The 16,665-nt window shown below is 45.6% G+C and overlaps 1 protein-coding gene across 1 annotated transcript in view; it reads left to right on the forward strand.

Moving 5' to 3' along the window:
• The window catches only part of DNAH11 (dynein axonemal heavy chain 11), a 279,382-nt gene that overhangs the window by 26,927 nt on the left and 235,790 nt on the right, over window positions 1-16,665 (forward strand). Inside the window, exons 9-11 of the mRNA XM_060247705.1 lie at window positions 8,282-8,398; window positions 11,077-11,214; window positions 11,308-11,432. Coding sequence (XP_060103688.1) covers window positions 8,282-8,398; window positions 11,077-11,214; window positions 11,308-11,432 — 380 coding nt within the window. The remainder of the gene's footprint in view (window positions 1-8,281; window positions 8,399-11,076; window positions 11,215-11,307; window positions 11,433-16,665) is intronic.

The raw sequence follows: 16,665 nt of genomic DNA on the forward strand, positions 1-16,665 counted from the left end.
TTTGTGGTTGATACAGAAGCCCATTTCAACTATGCATTAGGGAGATTACTGTTGTTATGTATTTAGCCATGGTGGTGCACATTATTTCTGGACCTGAGTCTGCCAACGATGGAGATATCAATCAAGGTTTCCAGGGAAAGTTGATATTTAAGCAAAACAGGAGTAATCCAGAGGGACCTGGGGACTTCCCATTGATGGCAGAATACTAGAAGATGATCCAATGTTGCTGTTGCTCCAGATGCACAATCACACAGAGTGTCCGAATATGGGATTTTGGGAAAACATCCCATTATTTCTGCAATCAGGAAGGTATTCAACCTGACAAGCATGAAGGCATGTCTATGACAAGAGGTTGTAAGGAATTTCACATATGAAAGTACAGTCGTAGAAGGAGGGATTCCAAGTGCAAGGGTGAAACATACACATCTTGTACAGGTTAATGTATTGGCCTGCTCAAGATAGGACACCCTCAGCCTAATCAGCTTCAGCACTTCTTGATAATTTATGTTACTAAGCTTTATAAGGGAGAGATCAAGCGATTTGAATCTGTTATCTGTGTATCTTTCCCATACACTTCTGTAGCTGTCTTCCTCTAGCCATTATAAGAGACCCCCTTGGGCATTGAGTGCCAAGTAAGAAGCCTTCAATCTCAATGTGAAGGCAGCAATCCAGGCCCTAGACTCAAAACAGCATTGTGCAAATTCTGCTCTAAGTACAGTTCCAGCAACACAACTCCTGCCATCTGATGTAAGAAGTGGAGGAGTATGCAAGTCCACGGATTTGGAGACTTCACTTTTCTAGATACCAGCCTCAAATAAAATCATGGGGATTATTTTTAGCATTGAAGGTTGTAGTGGTCAACACTATCATATACTGACTACTTTTTTTAAAAAAAAGTTTATTGTATTTTCACAAAATAAACATAACAAAATACAATAATATAGTACTGTGCAACAGTTATGAATTAGTAGTAAGACAGTAATAAAGATACAGCGTTTTAACTAACGTATGTCAGGTAGCTGGCTCAAGATTGACTCAGCCTTCCATCCTTCTGAGTTTGGGAAAATGAGTACTCAGTTTGCTGGGGGGAACGTGAAGATTACTGGGGCAAGCAATGGCAAACCACCCCATAAAAAGTCTGCCAAGAAAATGTCATGATGTGATGTCACCCCATGGGTTGGTTACAACTCGGTGTTTGCACAGTGGGCTACCTTTATCTTTTACCTTTTATGTTTATTTTAAACATACTGAATAAAAGAACCTTAGATCCAAGTGGGCAGCCGTGTTGGTCTGAAGCAGTTGAACAAAGCAGGAGTCAAGTTGCACCTTTAAGACCAACCAATTTTTATTTAGAATGTAAGCTTTCATGTGCTCTTAAGCACACTTCATCAGACGAGGAATCCAGCACAGTGAGCAAAGCCATACATAGCTGAGCAGAGCCATACATAGCTGGCAGGCAGTGGCCCAGAATGCAACATGGTACAGATTTAAGAACCAATGACAGTGAAGTAAAATTATCTGGTAGGCAGTGGTTTAGAATGTAAAATGGTACAATGACAGAGCAGTAAAATTAACAAATTGAGCAAATCTTTGATCTGAGTATAGGGTGACCATAATGTCTGAAGGCCAGCCAGGGACACTGGGGGGGGGTTGTGGGGGGGGGGGGGTGTGCGCGAAGCGCGCGCGCCGCCGGAAACAGGAAGTGACGTCACTTCCGGTGACGTCACTTCCGGTGATGTCATGCCACCACCGGAAACAGGAAGTGGCATCACTTCCTGTGACATCATTTCCCCCGCGTCACCTGCCGGAAACAGGAAGTGACTTCACAGCACTTCCTGTGACGTCCCCAAAAATCCCCCAAATATCACCGCCGGAAACAATTTTGTTCTCAAATCCTGTATATACTTCATCAGTATATGGGATAAGGCACTTTCTCAACTGTGCTGCATAATGCAGCCTATTTATTTTGTCCTGTTGGCTCTGTTGGCTCTATCTGCGCCACCTTCATCACTTTCGGGGTGTGGATCCCCCAGTGGGGTGGTCTCCCGACTCCCTCCGCTGACTGTTTCTGATAGCCCTGCGCCCCCTCTTTCATTTGATATGTGTCCCGTGCGGGTGCCACCCTCCCGCCGGGAGATGCCGCAAAATGAGCCCCCTTGAGGCTTATGGCGGCAGGGCTCGGGGGAAGCGAGCTAGACTGCTGTTCTTTTGAGGGGTTATAGAGTGTTTCGAGCCCGTCCCTGTGGCATCGGTCCCATCGTTGTGGGACCAAGGGGGCCGGCGCAGCGGCACGCCGAAGCAGCCTGTCACTAATAACACCGGTCAAGATGCAGGACAGGAACCTGGAAGTGACCGACAGGCTGCTTCAGCGTGCCGCTGCGCCGGCCCCCTGGGCCCCACAATGATGGGACCGATGCCACAGGGACGGGCTCGAAACACTCTATAACCCCTCAAAAGAACAGCAGTCTAGCTCGCTTCCCCCGAGCCCTGCCGCCATAAGCCTCAAGGGGGCTCATTTTGCGGCATCTCCCGGCGGGAGGGTGGCACCCGCACGGGACACATATCAAATGAAAGAGGGGGCGCAGGGCTATCAGAAACAGCCGGCGGAGGGAGTCGGGAGACCACTCCACTGGGGGATCCACACCCCGAAAGTGATGAAGGTGGCGCAGATAGAGCCAACAGAGCCAACAGGACAAAATAAATAGGCTGCATTATGCAGCACAGTTGAGAAAGTGCCTTATCCCATATACTGATGAAGTAAATACAGGATCTGAGAACAAAATTGCACTAGAAGACACAAACACAAAGCTCCCTTACACTGAATCAGTGCTTGGGTCCACCAAAGTCAGTATTGTCACATAAGAGAAGCCCTGTTGGATCAGGCCAGTGGCCCCTCCAGTCCAACACTCTGCGTCACATAATAACATAAGAGAAGCCCTGTTGGATCAGGCCAGTGGCCCATCCAGTCCAACACTCTGCATCACATAACAACATAAGAGAAGCCCTGTTGGATCAGGCCAGTGGCCCATCCAGTCCAACACTCTGCATCACATAACAACATAAGAGAAGCCCTGTTGGATCAGGCCAGTGGCCCATCCAGTCCAACACTCTGCGTCACATAAGAACATAAGAGAAGCCCTGTTGGATCAGGCCAGTGGCCCATCCAGTCCAACACTCTGCGTCACATAAGAACATAAGAGAAGCCCTGTTGGATCAGGCCAGTGGCCCATCCAGTCCAACACTCTGCATCACATAAGAACATAAGAGAAGCCCTGTTGGATCAGGCCAGTGGCCCATCCAGTCCAACACTCTGCGTCACATAAGAACATAAGAGAAGCCCTGTTGGATCAGGCCAGTGGCCCATCCAGTCCAACACTCTGCATCACATAACAACATAAGGAGGGAGGGAGGGAAGGAAGGAAGGGAGAAAGGGAAGAAGGGAGGGAGGGAGGGAAGGGAGGAAGGAAGGGAGGGAAGGAAGGAAGGAAGGAAGGAAGGAGGGAAGGAAGGAAGGGGGAGGGAGGGAGGGAAGGAAGGAAGGGGGAGGGAGGGAAGGAAGGAAGGGGGGAGGGAGGGAAGGAAGGAAGAAAGGAAGGGAGGAGGGAGGGAAGGAAGGAAGGCAAGGGAGGGAGGGAAGGAAGGAAGGAAGAAAGGAAGGGAGGGAGGAGGGAGGGAAGGAAGGAAGGGAAGGGAGTGAGGGAAGGAAGGAAGAAAGGGAGGAGGGAGGGAAGGAAGGAAGGAAGGGAAGGGAGTGAAGGAAGGAAGGAAGGGAGGGAGGGAGGAGGGAGGGAAGAAAGGAAGGCCGCCCCCCGCCCCCCCCCGCTTTCGGCCCCCTTACCTTATTCCAGGGCGGCGGATCCAGCGGCGGCGGCGGCGGGGAGTCCTCCGGCGGCGGCCTCGCGACGAGGGAGGGAGGGAGCTGCCGGGGCTGGCCTCTGGAGGCCTCCAGGGACCAGCGCCGGGCCTCTCCGCTACCGGCGCTGGCCTCTGGAGGCCTCCAGGGACCAGCGCCGGCTGCTCCGCGGCTTCCCTGCGGCCTCCGCTGGTCCCTGGAGGCCCTCCAGAGACTCTGGAGGGCCTCCAGGGACCAGCGGAGGCCGCGGGGAAGCCTTCGCTGGCCGGCGCTGGTCCCCGAAGGCCTTCCAGAGCCTCTGGAAGGCCTTCCGGGACCAGCGCCGGGTGCCCCGCGGCTTCCCCGCGGCCTCCGCTGGTCCCTGGAGGCCCTCCAGAGACTCTGGAGGGCCTCCACGGACCAGCGGAGGCCGCGGGGAAGCCTTCGCTGGCCGGCGCTGGTCCCGGAAGGCCTTCCAGAGCCTCTGGAAGGCCTTCCGGGACCAGCGCCGGGTGCCCCGCGGCTTCCCCGCAGCCTCCGCTGGTCCCTGGAGGCCCTCCAGAGACTCTGGAGGGCCTCCAGGGACCAGCGGAGGCCGCGGGGAAGCCTTCGCTGGCCGGCGCTGGTCCCCGAAGGCCTTCCAGAGCCTCTGGAAGGCCTTCCGGGACCAGCGCCGGGTGCCCCGCGGCTTCCCCGCGGCCTCCGCTGGTCCCTGGAGGCCCTCCAGAGACTCTGGAGGGCCTCCAGGGACCAGCGGAGGCCGCGGGGAAGCCTTCGCTGGCCGGCGCTGGTCCCCGAAGGCCTTCCAGAGGCTCTGGAAGGCCTTCCGGGACCAGCGCCGGGTGCCCCGCGGCTTCCCCGCGGCCTCCGCTGGTCCCTGGAGGCCCTCCAGAGACTCTGGAGGGCCTCCACGGACCAGCGGAGGCCGCGGGGAAGCCTTCGCTGGCCGGCGCTGGTCCCGGAAGGCCTTCCAGAGCCTCTGGAAGGCCTTCCGGGACCAGCGCCGGGTGCCCCGCGGCTTCCCCGCGGCCTCCGCTGGTCCCTGGAGGCCCTCCAGAGACTCTGGAGGGCCTCCAGGGACCAGCGGAGGCCGCGGGGAAGCCTTCGCTGGCCGGCGCTGGTCCCGGAAGGCCTTCCAGAGCCTCTGGAAGGCCTTCCGGGACCAGCGCCGGGTGCCCCGCGGCTTCCCCGCGGCCTCCGCTGGTCCCTGGAGGCCCTCCAGAGACTCTGGAGGGCCTCCAGGGACCAGCGGAGGCTGCGGGGAAGCCTTCGCTGGCCGGCGCTGGTCCCGGAAGGCCTTCCAGAGGCTCTGGAAGGCCTTCCGGGACCAGCGCCGGGTGCCCCGCGGCTTCCCCGCGGCCTCCGCTGGTCCCTGGAGGCCCTCCAGAGACTCTGGAGGGCCTCCAGGGACCAGCGGAGGCCGCGGGGAAGCCTTCGCTGGCCGGCGCTGGTCCCCGAAGGCCTTCCAGAGGCTCTGGAAGGCCTTTCGGGACCAGCGCCGGGTGCCCCGCGGCCTCCGCTGGTCGCTGGAGGCCCTCCAGAGTCTCTGGAGGGCTTCCAGCGACCAGCGGAGGCCACGGAGAGGCCTCCACCACTGCCGCCGGGCCCCGCGCGCGGGCGGGGAAGGCGGGGAGTGAGGGTGGGAGCGTCCCTGCGCGTGCGCAGGGGCCCTGCGCAGGCGCAGGGACGCTCCCTCCCTCACTCCCCGCCTTCCCCGCCCGCGCCCGCGGCCCACCGGCTCCGGGGCTGCCTAAACCGGGACCTTTAATGGTCCCGGTATAGGCAGCCCGGGATCCGGGATTGGGTGGCCAGATCCGGGAATGTCCCGGGAGACCGGGACGGTCTGGCCACCCTATCTGAGTAGCATGAGCATGCGAAAGCAACAAAACAGCAGTATGCAGTAAAAGTAACAAATTGAGCAAACCTTTGATCTGAGGAGATCTTTGACCTTGGGAGAGCTTTTGAGTTGGTTCCAGCAATTTCTCTTGCTTTATGGATAGGGGGTCTCCAAGAAAGGTTATGGCTGAATTTTTTTTTTTTTAAGGTAAAGGTAGTTCCCTGTGCAAGCACCAGTTGCTTCTGACTCAAGTCACAGCACGGCATTTTCATGGCAGACTTTTTTTACGAGGTGGTTTGCCATTGCCTTCCCCAGTCATCTACACTTTACCCCCAGCAAGCTGGGTACTCATTTTAACAACCTCAGAAGGATGAAAGGCCGAGTCAGCCTTGAGCTGGTTACCTGAATGGCTGAATACCACTCCCAAATATTTGAACTGATCCACATTCTCTGTTTGCCCTCTCTTAATAGTCAAAGTCTTCTGAATAAAACCAGAGTTGGTTGTTGTTGTTTTTTTTTAGAAGGCCAGTGAACTTATTTAATACTTTGTGGAAACCCAATTCGGATCTTCATAACAACACTCTATCATCTGCATAAAGCAGATCAGGGATTTCATATCCAGCCACTGTAGGTGTGTGATTTTTTTAATATAAGGTATCATATCATTTGTATAGAAATTTAAAAAAACAAGGGTTAAAAGACAGCATTAACACCCTTTGAAAGGTAAATAATATTGATGAGTTGCCCCTCAAATCTGCAGTGAATTTGTGCAGTGGGATTCTCATATAGCCTAAAAATTAACCAAAGCAGCCTTTTGTCTGTTGTTGTTTTAACCAATTTAGCTCAGAAGCAGGATCTAGGGACTTGACTGAAAGCAGCCCTAAGGTCCATAAATGCCGCATAAAGGCAGGCTCCTAGTTAGGAAGAATAGTTGTTAGCTAGATGGTTCAGTATAAGACAAAATGCTATACATGTTTGTTAATTGCATGATGTGTCCAGCTTGATTAAGTGTGGGTGAAATTGTATGAAACGTTAAACTAAATCTGAATATTTCGAAGAAGGCCCAGCAATAAAGTTAGGAATTTTATTAATTTGCAATGCAATCAAATAATATTAGTGATTAGATATGTTTCCTCTTGTTCACTAAAAGTAATGCTCTATCGTGTTTTGTGTAGATCTCTGTTGGGAAAAAAGTTGTACTCAGAAGACATAAGGACCTTTTACATTTGCGAAAATGCATGTGATTCAATTCTCCCATACTTAGGGTTGCGAAGTTCCTCTGCCACTGTGGTGGGAGATTCCTCTTGCACACTGTTGGGGGGATCCCCACCCCCAAAGAACCTCGTCATCACATGATATGCCCTGTGCAATGACATCACCCAGAAGTGACATCAGTGTGCATGGCACATTGTGCCAGGGATTTATGGTAAAGACTCTGTGGTACTATAAAGTTTTACTGTGAATCCTAGAGCATCCTTGGTGTGACGTGCCCGGAACGATGGGTGATGTCATCGCACAGGGCATATTGTGTGATGACAGGGCTCTTTAAGGGTGGGGATATCCCCTTCAGCCTGCTCCATGCTAGCAGATTGGGGTCCCCCAAGCCAGGGAATCACCCACCCCTGGTGGGGGCTTGGCAGCTCTACCCATACCGCTTTTAAGTGTGAGAACACATACTTGAATGCTTGGGTTGCCCTACTTTTAAAAAATGGTCTATGTTAAAAGTTCTACCGTGGTGCCTTCCTCTGCTACAAGAAACCTATTTATTTCAGAGTAGCTCTTAAGAAAATCAGTAAAGCAGCTTTTGATTGCAATCCTGTCTACAGTCAAGATGTTTAAATCTAATGGAAGTAAATGGAATTAAAGAACCTTGCTGTGCTCAGGATTGCTGCTTTAACTACTAAAAGATGACAGTAAAATAATTTTTCTATTTAGCCATAATTATGTCATTGTTTTAAATGAGCATTGTCACATAGAAAAGTATTTGGCAGCTACTGATTCCTTTAAAAAGATGGAGGTATTTAAAATTTACCTTTTGTTTGGCAAAGGCCACATATAATAAACTACACTGAGTTTACCTTAACAGCATCATTGTGTTCAACTCATTGTGTATTCTGTAGACTTAAAATATTGCAGACATTTAGTTGAATAGTAGACATTGTTTGATCAGTACATCTTGCAGTTACAGATAGATAAGTAAGGCTTGTTAAAACATGTAAGAAAACTAAGGAGATACCACATAAGAAAGTGAGGTGAGGACTAGTGTTGGTTGGCAGTGATTCAAAACTTTTCTTCTACAAATATCACCAATTTTCTTAAGCATAATTCAGCCATAGTTAAGTACAGCCCTTATGCATGAGAGTTGGGTAGTGGATAGATTGGTATTACATAACATTTGGCAAGTCCTGACTTTTCATGTTTTGTTTGTGGGAACTGATGGTGCTGTCTTTTAGCGTGACAAGTTGTGTAATTAATAAGATTAATTTTTCTGCCTTTATTTAGCATTTTTCTCCACTTTTTCTTCAGCTGCTACTCTATGAATACTTGCCGGTTCTAAACTCTTTTCAATTGAGGCTTATTTCCAAGTACTCATGCGTATTTATATTCCATAGGAATTTGATAAAGACTATGACCATTTTAAACACAAAACGCTGGAATATGAAAGACGTCTTGGAACAATTTTTTGTGTGGGATTTCTTGAGTGTTCAGGTTTAGAATCCGCATTTAAGGTCAGTTGTATTAATTTATGAACTTTTGTTTCATTCAGTTATTCCCTTTTATTGAGTAAAATGGAACTTACTGAAAACCAAAATGGATATTTTGGTATATTCATAGCAAGTAAAACTGAAAGAAGCATATTTAAGGAACAATCCTCTCTATAATGAAAGTGCTATGGGGTGGCCAAATACGGTCTCCCATTGGTTGAGGGATGAGCATCAACCATTGCCCCATCAACCGCCACTCATGGTCTGTTGCATTCCATTGGCTGAGGATTGAGGCACTGCTTCGCACTAGAGAGAAAGAAAGCTTTCCCTAGATTAGCTGATGGAAGGAGGAGGGAACTACCACAGAAAGCCTTCCCTCGATTGTCTGAGGGAGGGAGGAGGAGGGAAACAGCACAGAAAGCCTTCCCTCAATTGGCTGAGGTGTCTTCCCCCTCCCCTGGGGAACCAAACAGCCAGAGAGAACATAGACAAAAAAATGACATCCCATCCAGCAGAACAGTGACTTTTTATTCAAGATGCAGATGGAATCAGTGTTCAAGAAAGAGAGAGAGAAAAGAGAGAATATGGCATCCTGTGTTTAAGATTGGGAAGACTGGGGAAGCTGCCTTCTTTTTCCTTTCAGTACCTGTTGCTAGCCAATTAACTTGGTTCTGTCAGTAAAAGGCCGGGGGGAGGGAGGCCTTTTAAAGGCCTATTTTGGCCTTTGAGGGAGAAATCATTGGGGCTACTCCTGACTACAGTTGCCAGCTCCAGGTTGGAAAATTCCTGGAGATTTTGTGGTTTCATCTACGGAAGCCACACTTTGTGAAGAGGCCCCAGTTGGCGACCCACCCTCCAAAGCCATTATTTTTTTCCAGGATGGGGAAAGAGATCTGTTGTCTGGAGATACCGAGAGATCTTCAGCCTCTACCTGGAGGTTTCCTGCCCTAGACCTGGCAGCTCCCTCTAGGTGATTTGATGATACCTGACTGGCATGACTTAACAAGCATTCCTGTTCAGTAGCAGCCAACCTATGACAGCCACTGTGACATGGTAGTCAGTGCTTCAGAACAGAGTCTGCCTGACCTAGGTTCTTGTTGTGGAAGCTGACTGGGTAATTTTGAACCAGTCACAGACTTTCAGTCTACCTGCCTCACAGGATTGCTATGTGGATCAAAAGGGGGAGAGGAAAATGATGTAAGCTGTTTTGGTCCCTGCGGCAGAGAAAGACTGTTCTTAATGGAGGCTGCAGGGAGGGGGGAGGAGATGGAAAGCTGTAGTCAGAGGGACAAATAAAGTTAGGTTGATGGTTACAGCTGCCTCCTTCTATCTGTCTCTCCCCCCCAGTCCCCCCCCCAAGTCCATGACACTCACTCACCACAAATTTCTAGTGCCCATTGTATTTCTATCCACAACAGGCATTATTACTAGTCTCATTCCCCTCTGTATAAAAGAGGGTAGCTGTGGTAGAAAGATGGAAGCAGTGTTCAAGAAACTCATGCTCAAAGCTGTTTTGGGCATTTGGAAATAGTCATATTGTTTCGCAGATCTAGACCTTTATCAATCCATGAACAATAACATTTCAGACTTCATGATATAATTTATGATACTGGGTAACTTGTATAATTTTTGGCCCCTATGCAATGACAGCCACTTTGTACTCTTCAAAACATATTCTTTTCTATAAGTAACCTTTCCTAGTATTGATTTTGTATGTGAGAATTTTTTTAAAAAAAGTGTGAACTCTGCTTAGCTGATTTAACTACTATCATAAGAACCATAGTGTTTGAAAACATTTTAATGCTGTATCTGAACTTAATACTTGCTTCAGAATGGACAGAGAGTTATGGCTTGCACTTAATATGCAGTGTACAAAAATCTGTTAAAAACAATATTTTCTTGTTCCCTTGCCATTAACATATGATACTTAGGAGAATTATTAATGAACAGTTTATTTCTAAATTTTCAGTTCAAGTAGCACATGAATATACTTATTCCAGGGCAATATCAGCACTGTAGTTTATGTTTGCTTATTGGCAGTTACACTCAGTAATAATATTTATATTGTGCAACTGTAATGCCCTGTATAGTTGTTTACTTGTTTTAAACTGTGTATTAGTGTTGACATAGCATTAGGGTTGCCAGGTCTGTGTAGGAAAATACCTGGAGACTTTGGGGATGGATCCTGGGGAGGGGAGGCACAGTGCCATAGAGTTCACCCTTCAAAGCAGCCATTTTCTCCAGGGAAACTGATCTCTGCCAGCTGGTGGTCAATTGTAAATGTGGGAGATCTCCAGGCCCCACCTAAAGGCTGGCAACCCTACCACTGGATCTGTGTATTCCGTGCCTTTAAAATATGCATCAAGGTAACTAAATTCTCTAGGAAGAAAAAAAACTGATTATGTAATCTGTATAAATCAAGGGACGATTTGAATAAATCAACTGAATAATATAACTCCCACACCATTGCCTGTGGGAAGTATACTCAGTTTTTCTAACGTATTTGTCCCTGGTACAGTAGGTTAAAACAAAGTTTCTGTCAGTTTTGCCGTTTACTTTTGTGACATATAGATTTTACTTCCTTTTTGCAGACTGTTTTGGTTTCCTTTGATGTGTGTGTGTGTGTGTTCAAGATGAGAGAAAGAAAACTGCATTAATGTATTAAATATCAGGAGATCTTACCCTGTCTTTTATCTCTATAGCTTTTAGCCATTTCTGGATATTTTCTGGAGAAGCCTGTTATTGCAGATATTTTTAGTCCAAATTACAAAATTTTACTGCAGATGTTTGATGAAGAGCTGCGCAACTGCAAACACTTATATGATGAGCACATTAAGCAGGTAGGGAGTGGCATAAGAACAAAATATCCCTTGCACAGTTTGCTCATGATTTCTATATCTATAATAACTCATATATATTTTTAACAACTATAGGTGGAAGAGGGGAATGAATTAGTACATAAAAACATGCCATTTACTTCTGGAAATCTTAAATGGTCCCAAGAAATTAAAAGCCGTATACATTCTTTTTGGTCAGACTTCTCATTCCTGTCTCACCCGTAAGTATTAACTCACTGGATTTAGAAATGAGACAGATATATACTTGTCCATAAAAAGCATTATAACTGCAATGTCATTGTTCAGTATCTTGCTTTAAAGGGAGTAGTATTAATTATTTTACAGTTTCCCCCATCTCATATAAAAACTCTTATCTGAAACTGATATGGTAACTACAGAAATATGGTTGGTATTCATCTATGTTGTAAATTAAAAAAAAAACCTGTAAAGGCCTGTAGTTTTTCTGAAACCTGATGGTGTTTGTAAAGGCAATTATATTTTAAGAAATTTCGTGGTGGGAAAAAGTTTGTATTATAGATTTTGCACTAAAATCCTCTTGTTGGTTTTAAACAATTTATTGGTAGCATATGGTTACAAAACTTATCTATTTCTTAATTTTTTCTTTTTTCACATTAACCCATATGACATTTCCATCCCCCCTCCCTCCAATATTGACTTCCCCGAGGTTATAAGTTCAAATCCATACTAAAGGCACTTCTGACTGCTCAAAGTTCCGTATATATGTTCTTACAACTAAAAAATTGTCCAATATTTCTTTACTTTCCAAGTTTTCTCCATATATCCTTTAAATTTTCTCCACTCCCTTTTGAATATCTCTAGATCATAGTCTCTTAGTGTTCTGGTTAATTTGTCCATTTCACACCACGATAAAACTTTCATGGTCCATTCCCATTTCTCTGGTATTTTTTCTTGCTTCCAAAGCTGCGCATACAAAGTCCTAGCAGCTGATAACAGGTACCAAATTAAAGTCCTGTCTTCTTTTGGGTATTTTTCTAATTGTAATCCAAGTAAAAACGTCTCTGCAATTTTCTTAAAATCATAGCCCAAAATTTTGGTAATTTCTTGTTGTATCATCTTCCAAAATTCTTTCGCTTTTTCACATGTCCACCACATATGGAAGAAAGAACCTTCATGTTTTTTACATTTCCAACATCTATCCGACATTTTCTTACTTATCTTAGCCAATTTTTTCGGAGTCATATACCACCTATACATCATTTTAAAACAGTTCTCCTTAATGCTTTGACAAGTTGATATCTTCATTGAGTTCTTCCAGAGATTTGATGAAATGGAATAAACTCAACTTGTCCTTACTGGGCAGGATAGCTGCAATCAAAATGAATATTTTGCCAAGGATAATGTATTTGTTTCAAACCATCCCGATTGTAAAAGAAGCAAAACAATTCAACAAATGGCAAAGGAAAATCTCTGATTTCATTTGGGCCGGAAAGAAACCAAGGATAAAGATGAAGATCTTAACGGATGCCAAAGAGAGAGGAGGTTTTCAACTTCCCGATCTAAGACTATACCACGATGCAGTTTGTTTGACATGGATAAAAGATTGGATAATGCTGTTAGATAAAAAACCTTTGTGGTTAGAAGCTCACGGAAATAGATTCGGCTGGCATGCATACATGTATTATGGGAAGAATAAAATGGATGGTTTTTTCTCTCACCACTATGTCAGAAATACATTACTAAATACTTGGATAAAATACAAGAAATACGGGGACGAGAGAAAACCAGCGAAAGAATTTTGGAAGATGATACAACAAGAAATTACCAAAATTTTGGGCTATGATTTTAAGAAAATTGCAGAGACGTTTTTACTTGGATTACAATTAGAAAAATACCCAAAAGAAGACAGGACTTTAATTTGGTACCTGTTATCAGCTGCTAGGACTTTGTACGCGCAGCTTTGGAAGCAAGAAAAAATACCAGAGAAATGGGAATGGACCATGAAAGTTTTATCGTGGTGTGAAATGGACAAATTAACCAGAACACTAAGAGACTATGATTTAGAGATATTCAAAAGGGAGTGGAGAAAATTTAAAGGATATATGGAGAAAACTTGGAAAGTAAAGAAATATTGGACATTTTTTTAGTTGTAAGAATATATATACGGAACTTTGAGCAATCAGAAGTGCCTTTAGTATGGATTTGAACTTATAACCTCGGGGAAGTCAACATTGGAGGGAGGGGGGATGGAAATGTCATATGGGTTAATGTGAAAAAAAAAGAAAAAAATTAAGAAATAGATAAGCTTTGTAACCATATGCTACCAATAAATTGTTTAAAACAAAAAAAACAAATTATATTACATTTTTGCTTTTTAATCCAATGAAATGTTCTCCTTCTTTTCTGTGGTGAATTTAGTCCATTTATATTCCAAGATAGTAATTTGTACTCCATTATGATGTTGGTTCTTTATTTTCTTCAAAAAAGCTATGCATCTCTTGTTCGCTTCTTATTGTAATCCTTTTGCCATTTTGTTCAAATCCAAGACCCTCTGGTATTATCCATCTATATCTTGTGCCCTCTGCACGCAACTGATCGGTTAGCTTCTTATACTTTTTCCTATCGCTGATCACTTCTCTTGGTAGCTCTTTCATTATTTTAACTCTGCTCCCTTCTATTGCCCAGGCTTTTTGGTACCCTTTCCTCAAGATTTTCTCTGCCACCTCTTTTGATCTTAATCTTATGACGATGTCTCTTGGCAGGCCTTTATTTTTCGCATAAACTGAGTTAACTCTATAGGCACCCTCCAACATACTCTTAAATCTGTCAGGGTCTTCTTCTATGTACTCAGTGATGATATCCACCATATAACCTTTTAAATCTGTCTCTTCTTTTTCAGGTACCCCTCTTAGACGCACTTGTGACTCCAGCAACTTACAGTCGTGTATTATGACCTTTTCTTGAATTTTTAGCAAGGCAGAGGCCTGTGTATCCACTTTCATCTCTACCTCTTTCACTTTATTTTGAGTCTCTTCCTTAAGACCCTCTATCTCCTTCCTAAGGTCTCCAACTTCTTTTTTAATATCTTTTTTTATTGCCAAATGCAATTTGTCCATAGCTTTTAACATTTTTGCCTCCAGAGCGTCAAATTGAGACTGCATCTTGTCAAATGATTGGGCTCTTGCACGTGTTGTTCTTTCTACTGACATATAAAAAATCACCAAACCTTAAAAAAATCCCCACATAAAGTTTAGCATCCAATCCAATAGCTTAAAGCCAGTTCTTTCAGGTGAGACTAGTTTCGTTTTTCTCCCTTCTTCCTGAGCAAAGATATTGAATTTTAACAATTTTGACCGTTTTTCTCCCTTTTAAAATGGCAATCGTTATTTCTCTATGGTACAGTTCCAGCCTAGAGAGGTCTCTCTTCGTCTTTCTTGGTCTGAGTCTTGGACTCAATTCCTTCCTAGTTCAAAGGTCGGATGTCACAGCTCTTGTAATCCTTATAGGCTCTGATTTATTGTCCAGCCCCTTTTTGTTTTACTTCCTGTCACAGCTCAGACTGATCTCGTGTCTAATCTCGCAGTTTTATGAGCTGCATGAAGAAACCGCAATTACAAAAATCCACAACAATATGTCTTTTCTCCAAATATCTTTGAAGGCAATTATTTTTACGGCGTTCAATTTTCACAAGCTGAATTCTTTTCCCACCATGCCCCCACTCAGCTCAGTTCATTCAAGGTTCTGCAGTTTATGGGCATATATACACGGCAACTCTCTTTTCTTTCTTCTACGTCACCAGCCTCCGACTGCCAATTTTTTCACTCTTATCTTGAGGGTTTTTTTTTTTCTGTTGTTCACTTCCAAAGCCACAGAGCTCAGCTTAACAAGGTAAAAGTTTTTTTTCCATTCAATTATGCTTTGCCTTCGTCTGTTGTTAATCCACTCAGTGTTTAAATTATATTCAAAGTCTCTCAGAGTGAAGATAAGAATGATGAGCGTACCTTTTAGATGTTCTCAACTCCCCCGGCTGTTCTTTTCTTGCAATTAAAATCAGTCCTTCTAGAGTGCTTGGATTCCGACAGCCTTAAGTGACCGAAGTCACTTTAGAGTCACTGCAGACGATGGTTGACAAATTCCATTGCCGGACATCAAGAACTGAGGGAGTCAGCTTCCTGCCTCCTCCAGATCGATATCAACAGCATTAAAGGAAGATAAGTCGTCTTGGGTTAACCCTTGCCTAGGGTTAATGAGCATAGACCTTATCAGGGGTCTTTAATACCCTGAACAGTGACACTAAAATCCCCCTCTGTTGGGGAGCTGCAGACTGTCTTCCAGCCAAACAGGAAGTCCTAAAATCCTCTTGTTTATGTGCTGGAAAAGTCAATTAATTATGAGGCTACAGATTCCCCATACATGAAGCAGTTCTCACGTTACTTAATGAACCTTAGCGGATTCTTGCTCCCTGGTCTTGTCATGCATCACCAGGATAGAAATTTCAGCTTTTGTTTTGAGCTATGGAAAGCAGAACACAATTCTGCAACAGCTGGGTACTTGATTATAGCTGATCGGGCTAGGTCAAATAAAATCATAAAATGAGCCACTATAATCAGCAGTGTTCCCTCTAAGCTGAGTTAGCATGAACTAGCTGTAATGTAAAATGTAATGTAAAATTTTATTTATATCCCGCCCTCCCCGCCGAAGCAGGCTCAGGGCGGCTAACAGCATTTCAGGTAAACAATAGTAATAAAAACATTAAATTCACATTAAAATTCACATTAAAATCAGTCAATAATCAATAATTAATTAAAACATTCCTAAGTCAACATTGGCGGTAAACGTTACTAATCTGGCGGTAAACATTAATTCAGTTATTGGTGAACGCCTGTTTGAAGAGGGCGGTCTTGCAGGCCCTGCGGAACTGGTCTAAGTTCCGCAGGGCCCGCACCTCCTCTGGGAGTTGGTTCCAGAGTTGTGGGGCCGCAACAGAAAAGGCCCGGGTGCGGGTGCTTTGAAGTTTAACTTCTTTTGGCCCAGGGATATTCAGTCTGCTTTTCCCCACTGACCTCAGTGCTCTCTGGGGCTCATATGGGGAGAGACGGTCCCTCAGGTAGGTCGGTCCTTGGCCATATAGGGCTTTAAAGGTTATGACCAGCACTTTGTACTGGATCCGGTATACGATTGGCAGCCAGTGCAGTCCGCGCAGCCCTGGCCGTATATGCTCCCATCTTGGGAGACCAAGTAGCAGCCTGGCCGCCGCGTTCTGCACTAGCTGCAGCTCCCGGGTCCGGTACAGAGGCAGCCCCATGTAGAGAGCGTTACAGTAGTCCAATCTTGAGGTGACCGTCGCGTGGATCACCATTGCTAGGTCCTGACGCTCTAGGAAAGGGGCCAGCTGCCTCGCCCGCCTCAGGTGGAAGAAGGCTGATTTGGCAGTGGCTGTTATCTGGGCCTCCATTGATAATGAAGGCTCCAGTA

This window comes from Heteronotia binoei, chromosome 10 (assembly GCF_032191835.1).
Source record: "Heteronotia binoei isolate CCM8104 ecotype False Entrance Well chromosome 10, APGP_CSIRO_Hbin_v1, whole genome shotgun sequence".
Classification (NCBI taxonomy): domain Eukaryota; kingdom Metazoa; phylum Chordata; class Lepidosauria; order Squamata; family Gekkonidae; genus Heteronotia; species Heteronotia binoei.